At 38.4% G+C, this 13,025-nt stretch overlaps 1 protein-coding gene and 1 long non-coding RNA gene across 2 annotated transcripts; both read right to left on the reverse strand.

Annotated features, from left to right (window-relative positions):
* Nucleotides 1–651: 651 nt before the first annotated feature.
* Nucleotides 652–6,396, reverse strand: LOC114736549 (uncharacterized). Its single transcript, XM_028924401.1, has 6 exons — nt 3,676–6,396; nt 3,313–3,564; nt 3,015–3,095; nt 2,001–2,135; nt 1,507–1,839; nt 652–1,033 (listed from the first exon to the last, which is right to left on the reverse strand). The coding sequence occupies exons 1-6, from the start codon at nt 4,942–4,944 to the stop codon at nt 980–982; spliced, it is 2,124 nt and encodes a 707-aa protein (XP_028780234.1). The 5' UTR covers nt 4,945–6,396; the 3' UTR covers nt 652–979.
* A 5,104-nt stretch (nt 6,397–11,500) lies between these two features.
* Nucleotides 11,501–12,167, reverse strand: LOC114736576 (uncharacterized). Its single transcript, XR_003739357.1, has 3 exons — nt 12,060–12,167; nt 11,898–11,962; nt 11,501–11,818 (listed from the first exon to the last, which is right to left on the reverse strand). It is a non-coding gene; the product is annotated as an uncharacterized LOC114736576 (long non-coding RNA).
* Nucleotides 12,168–13,025: the final 858 nt, after the last annotated feature.

The raw sequence follows: 13,025 nt of genomic DNA on the forward strand, positions 1-13,025 counted from the left end.
ATATTCTGTTTGGTGCGGGTCGGAACGAAGCAGCTGCTTGTTGGTCTGGAGAAGGCTGCATTCTGGTAAGTGGCGGCAAACTGCAATGTGCAGGAGTGCGAGTGCAGTGCAGGCGTCCATAGCCATCCCAATATCCCAATCCTTCTCACTTCTTATACAAGCACCCTTCATATTTCATTTACGCACAGAAAACTTAAATCAGCTTCTACCGACATTACTATGGTCTCTCGGGTGCTTTTTTTTTTTTTTAATCTAATTAAAAAGAAACGAACATATTATGTTACTGTCATTTCTTAACAAATTTGAGGCATTTAATTGTCACTTTCAATTAAACTGATAAAATATAAATTTTATTTTTCCAAACAACGTTGACTCACGCTTCTTTATTCTTTTCATAAAATCAGAATCAAAGTGCTCTTGCCTTTTAGCCTTATTAATAATAATTTGAGTTCGAATTAACAGAGTCATGCTCCTCTTCTTGTTAAGTAATTTCACGTCTCGGCTCAAAAACTAGGCAAGATGGGTATTAACGGTTCATTCAACTCAAGCATGACCCTCCATGTAATCATCATTATAAAAAGGCCAATCGAACAAGCACACCCGACGGCTTACTGACACGCTCATGCGTACATATCTTGAAGCTACTCAGTCGCAGTTTAATTTTTAATCACTTCAGCCTTTGGGTATAATCAGTAGTCACAAAAGCAAACTTCTTTGAAAGGCTCAATATGGGTCTCCTGTCTCCACAACGGTTTGGCGGAGACCAAAGTCCAGATCCTTGATTATAAGGAGGTGGTCAGTATCAACTAACTTAATCCATCAAATTATTTAAAAACCAAAGTATTTACAGGAGGAGTAAAGGGGGTTAGTGTCATTTCCAACAGACATGACCGACGACCAACATGTTACTGCACAGAAGATGGTCAGCAGCAAAAGCAGCATTCTTTGGAGGAGGGAAAACTCAATTTTTTTTTGGTTTTCAGTTGATGTCGAAGTATCTTGGATTCTCAGGACGATGGTGTTCCACATTCAACTGTCAAACACACCCCAACAACAATCCTCGTCAGAACCTTGGAATGCAAATCAAGACATACACACATTTAAACACACCCGCTCCGATCCACACAAAGACAGACCAAACGATCAACTATCTTATTTAGTATATCCCATGCATAACTGCCAAGGTTCCCTACACTAAGAATCGGTTATGTTTGATCGCCCCAATTCATGTCAGCCGGAAACCATAACAAGGCAAACTAGCGCTGTTCATACCATAATTCATCAAGAAGAACATTAACTTAAAGACAAAACAAATAAACCAACTTTGGTCAAAGGAGGGGGAAAAACAAATAAGCCGACAACAATAATAATTAACCAAAAACAAGTAAATTAATTGCTTTCCACGTTTGTGGGCAGAAGCCATATTGCTTCTGGATTGTGATTGTTTCAGGATTGTACAGACAAATATTGATGCAGCAGTGTCACAATATAAGCAATCGCACATACCTTGCCCTCATCTGCATCTGAATGCCGCTGAGGGAACACAACCCTCAGATCATTATACAAGTAAAATCTCCGATCCCCTTCCACACACAATGCAGTTTTTTCTGGAAGTGAATTAGCTCGGGATTTCTGAAGTGATGTTCCTGTAGTCTTTTTAGGGAAAGGGCAAATGAACCGGAGGTGAAGAGCATAACGAAGTGGACCAGCACTGCTACTATTCTCGTTAACTTTTGAACAGGAGTGCAATGATTTCCTGGGTTCTTCACATGTTCTCTCCCAGAATGATTCCTTTCTGTCATCCTTCTTGCATTTATCAGAACTACATCCATCATCAACCTTTACTAAGGAAGGAATTCCCATCAATTTCATGTTGGAAGATTGTTTCGATTCCTCTTCATTAATTAAATCCACCAAACTAGAGCCCTTTCCAATATTCTGATTTGTCAATCTTGTTTTATTTACTATGTCAATTGCATCTGTGTCCATTAATTCTTCACATTGTGGGTCATGATACTTTGTTTTTCTGGGATCTCCTTACCCATGATTCCACTGTTTGGAGTTGTTGGACCTTGCTTTGGCTGAGAGGAAGCTGAACTGGATGATTCGAGGGTAACTTTCTGTCGCAAGAACGTCTACTCAATTATGAACAGAAAATGAAATCAGAAGCTGATAAACAAATTAATCTCATAGGCTTGAAAGGAAACAAAAGTTATTCAAGCTCAGGCAGATCCAATTCATGCTTCATATAATCCCCAGCATTGCATTCAATGTTGTTCGATGTACGTGGCCCAAAAAAAAAAAATGTTATTAGATATAGCCTCATATAAGAAACGAAAAAGCTTGATGAATGAAGCATTAAGCATTTATGCTGCTTAAATGTCAATAAATTCTAAGTGACACAAAATGAGCAAATCTGAACCTATATGTTTACCTCGCAAGCACTACCGCAAAGTTTCTGCTACTGTACATCTAATGTGATCTGATATTCTTAATTTCACAAGGTTTGTTCATGGAACAAATTCTACTTGAAGGAAACAAATGTCCAGCCACAGACAACTATTAACATCATTGGCACAACAAAAGAGTTGTACAAGTAGACAGCAGTCGTTCTTAGCCGACAAGAACCCTGGATGAACTGACTGAAGTCATGTGAGAGAGAGGGTCCATCGCTAGATTTCAACTTAATTGTCTATATTAATGCAGAATAGCATCTTTCTAGACTACACAGACGTACCGGCACTTCTAATTACATCAGGAGATACATGCCAACTGGAAACTATTGAGCTTTCTTCGGGATGGGGCCACGAGGGTCAAGAAATAAATATTTATATTCAAGCTAGAGGTACTTTTTTGTTTTACTTTTACAGATCTCAAACTGAAAAATTCAAGCAATCATAATTTGAAGAAACCACGGCAAAAATCTACCAGGCCCAAACCATTATGCCATTAGAAAATAAAGAAACCCAGCTCAGAAGAGCCAGAGATTCACCCAAACGTGAGACATATCTTACTTTGGTACCAGCTGGCATGTCGCTCAAATCATAATTGCAGAAGAAAGTGTGAAGGGGAGTCTTCTCTGGATTGCTTAAAACCTGCAGAGAGCAAATAAATGTAAGAATAAAGCATTTTTAACATGTTTAGCAATGTTCACAAATGCCCTGAGACTCACAAATTAAACATCAAAACAAACCCACATAATAGAAAGAAAAAGGTCATCTTAGGAAAACATAAGATGAAATGTTATCTAGGAAAATCTAAAGGCCCTTTGATAAAGGGTTATAATTGTGAAACTTGTAAGTATGTCAATACCAATTGTATCCGTCCTTTCATGGGAATACGCAAGCGACTTTTGACAATTTGTGAATCATCACTGCTGATTCCTCGTTTCAGTTGTTGGCCTCTAGCCTTGTTTGGTGACGAATTTCCAGCAAGATTTATTGATGCATAATACAGAAGGTAGCAATCTTCATCAACACTAGTCACTGAAAATGGAAGCTTTTGTGACTTTGGAGAAAAGTTTCCCCCAGTAATACTTAGCACAGCAAGAAAACCATCAATTCTCTACAGAAATAAAAGGAGAAACAATAAGCAACATGTCAGTGTCCTAAATCATCCAATCCTATATACAGAATTATTTACAACATCAATTCAAAAAGTAGCATATATACAAACCTTACTTAAGCTTCCAGATAAGAAGCGGCCAGATAAAAGAGACTCCTCAAATGAACCAACCAAGGACCTCCTTATTGGCAGCCCACTCAAACTTCTGCTGAACCTCATGGAGTGAGAGGTGGGCACTAATTCTTGAGCTATTTGCCAACTTGTATCAGCACTATCATCCAAAGAAGATGGACAAAAGTCTTTGCACAAAATACCAACATCTTCAAATGATTTACTTGCAATATTTAATTTATCTTTCTGAAGGCATAAATTAGATTTGTCCAGAGAGTTTTCTATATTTTTTAGGGTAATACTGCAATTCTTCTTTTCTATAATAGTACTCCTACAACCTCCCATTGCACTTAACCTTTCAGAAAATTTAGGACCAAGAGGCGAGAAGGAAAGTGGAGGTGAGTTCACTATAGGGGATATGGGCATCATGTCGCTTGGTAGTTTTATTTGCATTGCTTCCCTATAGTGGTCAACTGCAGGCGTGGAAGGACGACTACAATGGGATAATGGTTCCCTATTTTCCAGCAGAGGACCATCGCCGATAAAAAGGGATTCTGTCTTGAGGGGAATGTTTTTTTGCTCCAAGCAACTTGACAAGGACCAAGAAGGCATGTTACTGCTGCTATTACTTCCAATATTTGCCTTCTTGTTATCTGGTGCAGCAGTACTTTTGAAATTATCACTCTTGACAAGGGAGCCACTCTCCATATTTCTGCACCCTATGTCAAGGGCATCACCTTTGAAATTGCGTGGAGAGAGCATACTGCTCAATGGTGATAGTAGTCGCTTCCTCGCCAATGAACTGGCAGGTTCAGTATCATTGGCTGTGACATCACTAGCAGCAGAAGAATGAAGATTAGCAGCTGAAGCTCCAGTCAACCCATCAGTTGAAGAACTTGTTGGGCCAGATTCAAAACCCACAATTCTAGAAGCCGGGGTGTGAATACTTCGCCCATTTCTTGAAGCACAGAAGCAACTGCTGTCCGACGAGCCAATATTCAGGCTGTGCACATTAGAAGTGACCTCAATGGCTCCTCTATAATAACACATATTATCAGATGTATTTGAAATTTCCAATGAGGCTTTCTTTGGGAAATCAATGAATGGGGGACCCCGAGGATATGCAGCCAGTCCACTAGTACTTCCACTATGCACATTGTCAATATTAGAGGAGCTTACATCAGAAAACTGTGGAGAGCTATGCAAAACAGCTGTCGCTGGTGCAACTTCTTCTGCAGTTGCACTCAAGGGTATCTGTGGCAAGCCCATCACTAGTGTAATATAAATTCTGATTTTCCTAAAGAAATAAGTGGTTTGCTTATGGTATCAATCCCATTCCTCAGTGTGGTCCTTTATATACAATCTTCAACTGACTAGGGGAATCTCAGCCTCCACCCTGATCCGTTTCACTATTCAAGATTTTATGCTACCTGTTTGCAACTAAACCTGCAATGCAGTAATCCTACTCAAGTAATTCTAAACTTGTAAGAATCTCAGACTATGTATCTAACAGGGGCATCCACATATGAGACATTGAAACCACCATTTCCTCTGCTGTAGGTACAGAGAAAGTCAAGGACATGATAAATATCTGAGAACTACAATGGGCACAGATCATACGATCTCCATGCCGGCAACAGATGAAGCACAAGCAGCTCATGTCAGGAAGCAAGATCAGCGCATATGCCTGAAACAAGAATTGAAAAGGTACATTATTCCGCGGAGTTCACAAACAGTCCAAACAATCACAACGAAAGACAGATAGCAGTATCCCAAACTTTTCCGAGATAATAAATCCCAGCATTACACTAATTCGGAGTCAATCACCCCTTGATTAAGTTAAATCAGACCCTTGACAATCAAACTTGGAATCCTCGATTCAATTAAACAAAGATTCATATAACTAGCCCGCAAATATACGGAGGACGGGATGTGAGGTGTGGGAAAATAAAAGAGTTATAGCCAAATTCAAGTGCGCATGACTGGTGAAAGAGGAAGACCATGCCTAACCAATTAAGGTAGGTCGAAAGGAAAGGGAGGGGCTACGAAAGTAGCAATCTCATAGAAAGAACAAAGTTGAGGCAAACATCGATCTGAGAGGAACCTTTGAAGCTGAAGTAAGAATAATCAATAAATGCCAGGACGATTTCTCATGAAACGATCAACAGAAGTTGAAGAAAACCGAAGGAATGACTTGCACGGAACACATTACCGCAAACCGTTTAAGCTTTTTAAGTCCTTCTTATCCACCACAAGCAACAACTTATTTTATATTATTCTTTTCCGCGAGTCTAAAGCAGAGACAAACTAACATCCACCCCGGGGGGGGGGGGTTTACAACAATCACACAAACCAAAAACCGACCAGATTGAAGCATAATCAAACTAAGTCCAACAAAACTCAAACTTGGTGATCAAAATCGTTAAGCAACACGCAGTAGAGGCCAACCCAAAATTAACCAGTGAGGAACCGCACCAATGAAACTGTTAGCGATAAAATCCGACTGATAAATCATATCAATAGCCCATCCGGAGTTCTAACTTCAGATCAAACAATCACTCGAGGAAAAATAGAAGGAAAGAAATAAAAAGAAGGGTGCTTCTTAAAACGATGTCTTTTTCGTTAATTCTGCGAGTTGCAGAGGTTGGAGATGATTATAACAGGTAAGGCCGTACTAGCGTGTTAGGTCTAGAAGTTAGGCTGTGCGTGAGGGGGAAGACCCATGCCTGCTTGGAAATGCAAACCCTCACCCGCTGTCCCATGTTTATAATGCCAAAATACCAGCGTAGCGTCATCATCCCCCACCCCATCCTCGCTTTGCTTTGCCATCGCTATTTCTCGCCCGTAATTATCATTAAATTAAAAAATCAACAATTTAGAGAGGGCTTCCATTTATTTATAATTTATATATCAAGTATCAACATTGCGTTTCTCCGGCTTTTCCATTTTTCCTTTTTCTCCTGTGCTCTTCCTCTTCCTCTTTAACTTATTATTCTTCATTATTGTCTGCATTTTTTGGGGCCGGTCTTTATTGTTGTCCATTTCCCCTTCTACGATCTTCCCTTCTTTTTCTGTACCACTGGGATCCACAGGGTTTGGTACCCTTAATGATGGTTAAGGAACGGCTGTAAAATCCTATATTCTTGACCTAATTTAAATATTGCTCTGGAAATTAGCATCTTACTTGTTATTAAATAGTTATGTATCACAACATTTTACCTTAAGATGTACTACCTGTACCACTATTGTTGCAAGAAAACATTATATACCACAATTTACCTTTTCATGGTTGCGCGAATATACGCTGATCCTGCACTGTAAAGAATTGCCGCAGCTTGCAATTCAAATTTAAAACTGATCTTAAAAAAGGTCTAAACCCCAGTTGTCATGTTAACTATTACAGTAATCAACTATAAAACGAGCTTTCCGGCTTTTGAAATCGGTGGATTGGATTTGAATAATTTGAGTTGGACTTTTCTCCTTATGCGTATGCGTCTTCTCTGCCAATCAATTTGTTTCATTTTTTAATTTTCCTTGGAGAAAAAAAATGATGATCACAAAGCCACAAGCTATTCGCCTTTTGATTGAACCAAACCCCGCCGCTAACCAGGTGGCTGCAACTTCACGCAGCAACACGAGAGTGACGTTTCATACCATAATACTCCCGTAACATCTAACTAATTAATTTAAATAAATTTATAATATTAGTTAAATCAGTTAATATAATATAAATTTTTAAAAAAATATTTTAAGTATCTTTTTAAATTTTCTCCCTTTCTCTCAGTTGATTTTCATTAGAAAATATTAATAAAATTAATTTGAGAAAAACTTGACAAATATACAGAATAAATTTTACATATATGACCATTATTAATTTGTTAATTGATTTTTATATTAAAGATGATAGGTATTAAAAAAACCAACCAGGAAAAAAAAATAGGAGGAGAACTGTGCTGTTAGGCGAGGCAAACAATAGTAGCAAATATTTACTATAAAAATCACATTTGGCCGAATACAACACAACATAAATTTGACACTGACCCTATAGGAGCTGGGTGCAGTGTGAGGTAGAATTTAAGCCGCGGAAAATTGCAAATGAATTTGAGCCACGAAGGGATGGTTTTGAACAGAACATTTGAGAGAAAAAGAGTCAAGAGATGATTGGATAGGTTAGGAAAATGCAGGGGATTTGAGGAGGCAGTATTGAGAGAGTAGAAGAAGGTAGAAAGTTGAATGAAAAAATGAGAGGGGAACACGTTAGAGAGAGAAAGAGAGGAGGAGGAGGAGAAGCCGAGATTGAATTGGGAATGTGAGGGACAAGTGGCAGGCACTCACATATAGGGTCAATCCTTGGAAAGGGATGGATCATCCCTACGTGTTCCTTACTCTGTTCTTCAACTGCTCACAACACGACATCTCTCTCTTTCTCTGCCAATCCTTCCCCTGTTCCTATCATCCACAGTACCCTGTTTTTAGGCCATGATGGTTTGTATAACTGCTTCTGTTTAAGCCATGGCGCGCAGCTATGTGCTATCTTACCTTGGCAAATAATCTCATGCTCTTTTTTTTTGGTACGATCTCACACTCTGTGTTGTATTTGTACAAATTGATGGGGGGATCCCAACTTAATGACACCTGGTGGGTACTCCGTTCATTCCCGTATATCGAACGTCTTCTAAAAGAAGTCGTACAAGACATTTTTCATCTTTTAAAAATATTTTAATTCGCATTTTATTATTTTAATTAATTCATTGAACATGGCAGGGGAACTTTTTCTCGCTGGGACACAAAAAGCCATATGGTGACCGATTGAAGAAGCAAGGTCCGGCTGGTTTGGTTTGTTATGGGCGCATTGGTAGCACTAAAAAAGCGGCACCAAAATTCTGAGAGTTTGAAAAGCCAAGTTTGGTTTCACTTCTTCGGAATTGAATTCCCTCAGCCAACGCCTCTCTTGCGACCTTTCAATTCAATTCACTCCACCATGTGGCCTCCCTCTTCGCCTTCGAACTCCCAACAACCTTACTTAAACACATCCTTTCACCAAACAAACATGAATTATTCATCTCCCGTACTTTTTACATAAATACTCCTCCGATCCTTGATATAAGACCCATTTAACTAATTTGATTAAATTAAAGAAGTTAGATAAGTTAGTTTATTATAAGCAATGTGACATATTTTTCCTAAAACACTATAATTATCTTTCTTAATACATCATCTCCCTCTTTTGCTTGATTATGATTGAGAGAGTCTCTAAGGGTAGTTTAGAAAAAATTGATAAATATAAGAAATGGGTCTTATATTTAGGATTAAAACTAACTCAACAATTAAGTCCTGTATTAAGGACAGGAGGAATATAATCTTTTTTCCTTCTTAAATGAGGCTCAGCTTAATTTAAATTCGAATTTATCTGTACAGTGGGGCCTTGAATCAATTAATATTTTTTCTTAAAAAGGACAGTTATTCACCCTTGTCTACCAAATCCTCATTTGGTGAAGGAATCTGTTAATAAAAATCCCTTTGATTCGTTTGAGTGAAGATCAGCTTTTGACCAAACAAAGGGACGGGTATTTTTAGAAAAATCAGACGCAAAACAAACTCCGAGAGTCACGTGATCAACTGATCATGAGTTCATGACTTCATGATCTCGACTCCTTTAACGAATATTATTATATTATTGTCATTGTTATAATAAAAATGTTATTTATATAATTATATTGTATTCATACTTATCACTACCCGCCCGACCCATGTGCCAGGGCTGGACCTCCGGATGCAAAGCATAGTGGATCAATGAAGGCATAGTGGCCCACACCCTTCTCCGTGACGAACGGCCCATTATGAGCCTTCCCCAAACAGTCATTTTACCATGTTACCGTACCATTTTTTAACATGAAAGACATCACGATTGCACCCATATTTTAAAAAGAGAGAGAGAGAGAGAGAGAAAGAAAGCAGTCACGCAGATGGTTAATAAATTGTCAAATTATTAACTAATAGCAGGAATATAAACAAATATTAATCAATAGCAGCTGAAACCGATGGGGAACCATTTCATTATTTCAATTTTTTTTTCACATTACTCAGCTCGGTATATTTAACTAAAACTAAGAAAAAACTCAAATCAATTATATCTTGAAATTTAAGATTTTTTTTTAATTTTATTCTTATTTAATTTATATGTCTGTAACCGTTAAAAGGTAAAATTATATAATAAAGGGAAAATGACAGATAAAAAAGCTCCAAAATGTGAAATGCCAATTTGGGAAGCTAAGGAAATGTAATTACCCATAGGGAAGTTCTTCCCAAATTGAAATTTTAAAATTCAGTGAAATGACAAAAATGCCCTTTGTTCTTTTTTTTTTTTAAAACCCAGCCCTCACCGGTGGCCGACGACCACCGCCGCCGACCGCCTCTAACCACCGGCGGCGGCCACCGGTGTGGTGGCTGCCGGTGAAGGATTTTTGTGACAAGATTTTTTTTTTTTTGGAATAGGATAATATTGATTCAAAGTGGCGGGGGTGGGATTTGATCCCACAACCCCTTGGCCACTTGGACCAACAAAAGGGAAGATGGCCATTGGGCTATCAAAGATTTCTTAACCTTATAATACAAGCAAAAATATAAGTTAACTCTTTTACTGTGACTCCAGCTCGTGACAACAATTTATCTGATGATGACAAGTCTTAATTGAGAAATAACAGGTCTAAATTTGATATTAACAAAGCAACTTTTCCTTATACATAACAAATAGCAGCATGTGCATTAATTAAAAATGATCATAATTTATTTAAAAATGACACGTCTTTACTATAAAATGACAAGTCTAAAATTGATATTAACAAGGTAACTTTTCCTTATACATAACAAGAAATAGCATCTACGTTAATTAAAAATGACCATAATTTATTTGAAAATAACACGTCTATACTGAAAAATGATAAGTCTAAACTTGATATTAACAAGGCAACTTTTTCTTATACATAACAAGAAATACCGAATAAATTGTTGTTATTTTCCAGCAAAGACGTGTCATTTTTAAATAAATTATGATCATTTTTAATTAATGCACATGCTGCTATTTGTTATGTATAAGGAAAAGTTGCTTTGTTAATATCAAATTTAGACTTGTTATTTCTCAATTAAGACTTGTCATCCTCAGATAAATTGTTGTCACGAGTTGGAGTCACAGTAAAAGAGTTAACTTATATTTTTGTTTGCATTACAAGATTAAGAAATCTTTGATGGCCCAATGGCCATCCTTTTGTTGGTCCAAGTGGCCAAGGGGTTGTGGGATCAAATCCCACCCTCGCCACTTTGAACCAATAATATTCTATTCCCAAAAAAAAAATCTTGCCACAAAAATCCTTTACCGGCAGCCACCACACCGGTGACCGGCGCCGGTGGCCAGAGGCGGTCGGCGGCCGTCAGAGGCCAGTCGCCGGTGAGGGGCTGGGTTTTTAAAAAAAAAAAAAAAACAAAAGGCATTTTTATCATTTCATTGAATTTTAAAATTCTAATTTGGAAAGGACTTCCCTATGGATAATTACATTTCCTTAGCTTCCCAAATTGGCATTTCACATTTTGGAGCTTCTTTATCTGTCATTTTCCCTATAATAAATTTACTGAGACAACTTGTATCAAAAATAGCTTCACTCCAGCCAAGAGCATGCAAGTGCTTGGTTGTTCCATACACCGCGCTGTCACATTAATGTCGAGAATCTTAGGTACAAAACAGTAATGAAAAATTAATAAAATAAATGAAAAAGTATGCATCTATAATTAAAAAAAATAGAAAAAGAGATAAATATTACGAGATAATATCAGAAACATAACGCATATTACAAAAAAATTTAAAAAAAAATTCAGGTATGATAAATACCAAACGTGGCCTAAATAATTTTACTTCCTCTCTGTTTTCAGATACAATAACTTTTCTTTCCTGCCGACGGAAACGAAGACCCACCGAAAATCCAAGCTGCCAAAGGCCCGAAACAGATGACTTAAGAAGGGAAACTGGATGGCAAGGAAGCATAGTGGTTAATCAAACAAAAAAGGGAAAATATATGGCAAGTCAAAAAGGTCTTGCAGCCTCTTCCATCATCTTCTTGGCTCTGGTCAGCTTCTCTAGCTCCTTAAGAACCTGAAATCAGTGCACAGATTAGCAACCTCACTGACACGTTCTCAACTATATCTAAAACATGCTTGAATCTGAAATCCACCTCCAGAGTCATGTCTTCTCCTGTGACGTCTCCCAAATCCTCATAACCCAACCCAGAGGCTACGTCTGCAAACAGAGAGGCTGTGTCATGACTCAGGAGGACGAACAAGTAGATGGACCAAAAGGAACACACAAAACAATGACTATATCAAGGGCACTATACTTTGAAGCGAAACAATCCCATCAGCTGTAGCATAACCATCTCTGTATTTATCGTACAGGGTCTAGTTGACGCGTTACCTGACATCATTTATATCCCATCGCAGCATCATTGATAAGAGTCTCAACTCCCATGAATAATCCAAATTTTCAAATTAAGCATCAATAAACAAGACCGACAAGCACATTAAACGCTTAATATTCCGCAGACACCCAAGTGTCTCAGCAAAGATCGAACCCAATTATCGTGTATTCATCTTATCTAGTTAGCGGTTCAAGAGTGACATTAAATATGCCGAATGCCTGAAATGCTTACGCACACGACTAAGAAACAGGAAGGCAAGCAAAAGCTCCACGAGCAGAGTTGAAAATCACTATCAGACTCCTCATTGGAAAGCTTATATCAATTAAAAACCATAACCCGCAAGGATTCCCGTTACCCGGGGGGGGGGGGGATTTTCAATTCATAAACTAAGGCAATTGAAAATAGTAAACAACGTGGAGGAGAGTAAAAATCAGGACAGGACTAACTGGGTGAGTGAAAATGAATGACTTACCGGAAGGATTGCTATCGGGGATGGAGCAGTGAACGGAGAGACGCCTACGCAACGGAGGGTGAGAAGGAGGGGAGATTCGGAGGGAGTTGTGGTTGTGAAGAGTTGAGGAAGTAAGCAGATGAAATCGAGCCAAGGCAGTGGCACTGTGAGATGGCAGTGAAGACGATAAGCAGCGCGGGGATTGCCTTCTCCATTGAAAACGGCTCCACCTTGGCCAAGGGAGTTATCACTTCCGCTTCTTAAAATCAACTTCTCCACTCCCCTAGGGGTCCGACCTTTTTTTTTTTTTTCCCCCTATTTTATTCGCGGCAGGAGTATGGGCAATCGCCAACTGTTCGAGTCCGTATGTTGCAAACGCAATTACAAATATCTAATGCAAGGTCAAGGAGTTTAAGCTTATTTTTTTTATTTAT

The sequence above is a fragment of the Neltuma alba genome, unplaced genomic scaffold, assembly GCF_004799145.2.
Source record: "Neltuma alba isolate B1F8T4 unplaced genomic scaffold, ASM479914v2 tig00013343_pilon, whole genome shotgun sequence".
Classification (NCBI taxonomy): Eukaryota; Viridiplantae; Streptophyta; class Magnoliopsida; order Fabales; family Fabaceae; genus Neltuma; species Neltuma alba.

Excerpts from the sequence above, each read along its gene's own strand:
- LOC114736549 (XM_028924401.1), bottom strand. The coding sequence starts at position 4,944 with ATGGGCTTGCCACAGATACCCTTGAGTGCAACTGCAGAAGAAGTTGCA. Across the intron at positions 1,840-2,000 it reads AAAGTATCATGACCCACAAT|GTTGATGATGGATGTAGTTC; the intron begins GTGAAGAATTAA and ends TCCTTAGTAAAG. Across the intron at positions 1,034-1,506 it reads CAGATGCAGATGAGGGCAAG|TTGAATGTGGAACACCATCG; the intron begins GTATGTGCGATT and ends TGTGTTTGACAG.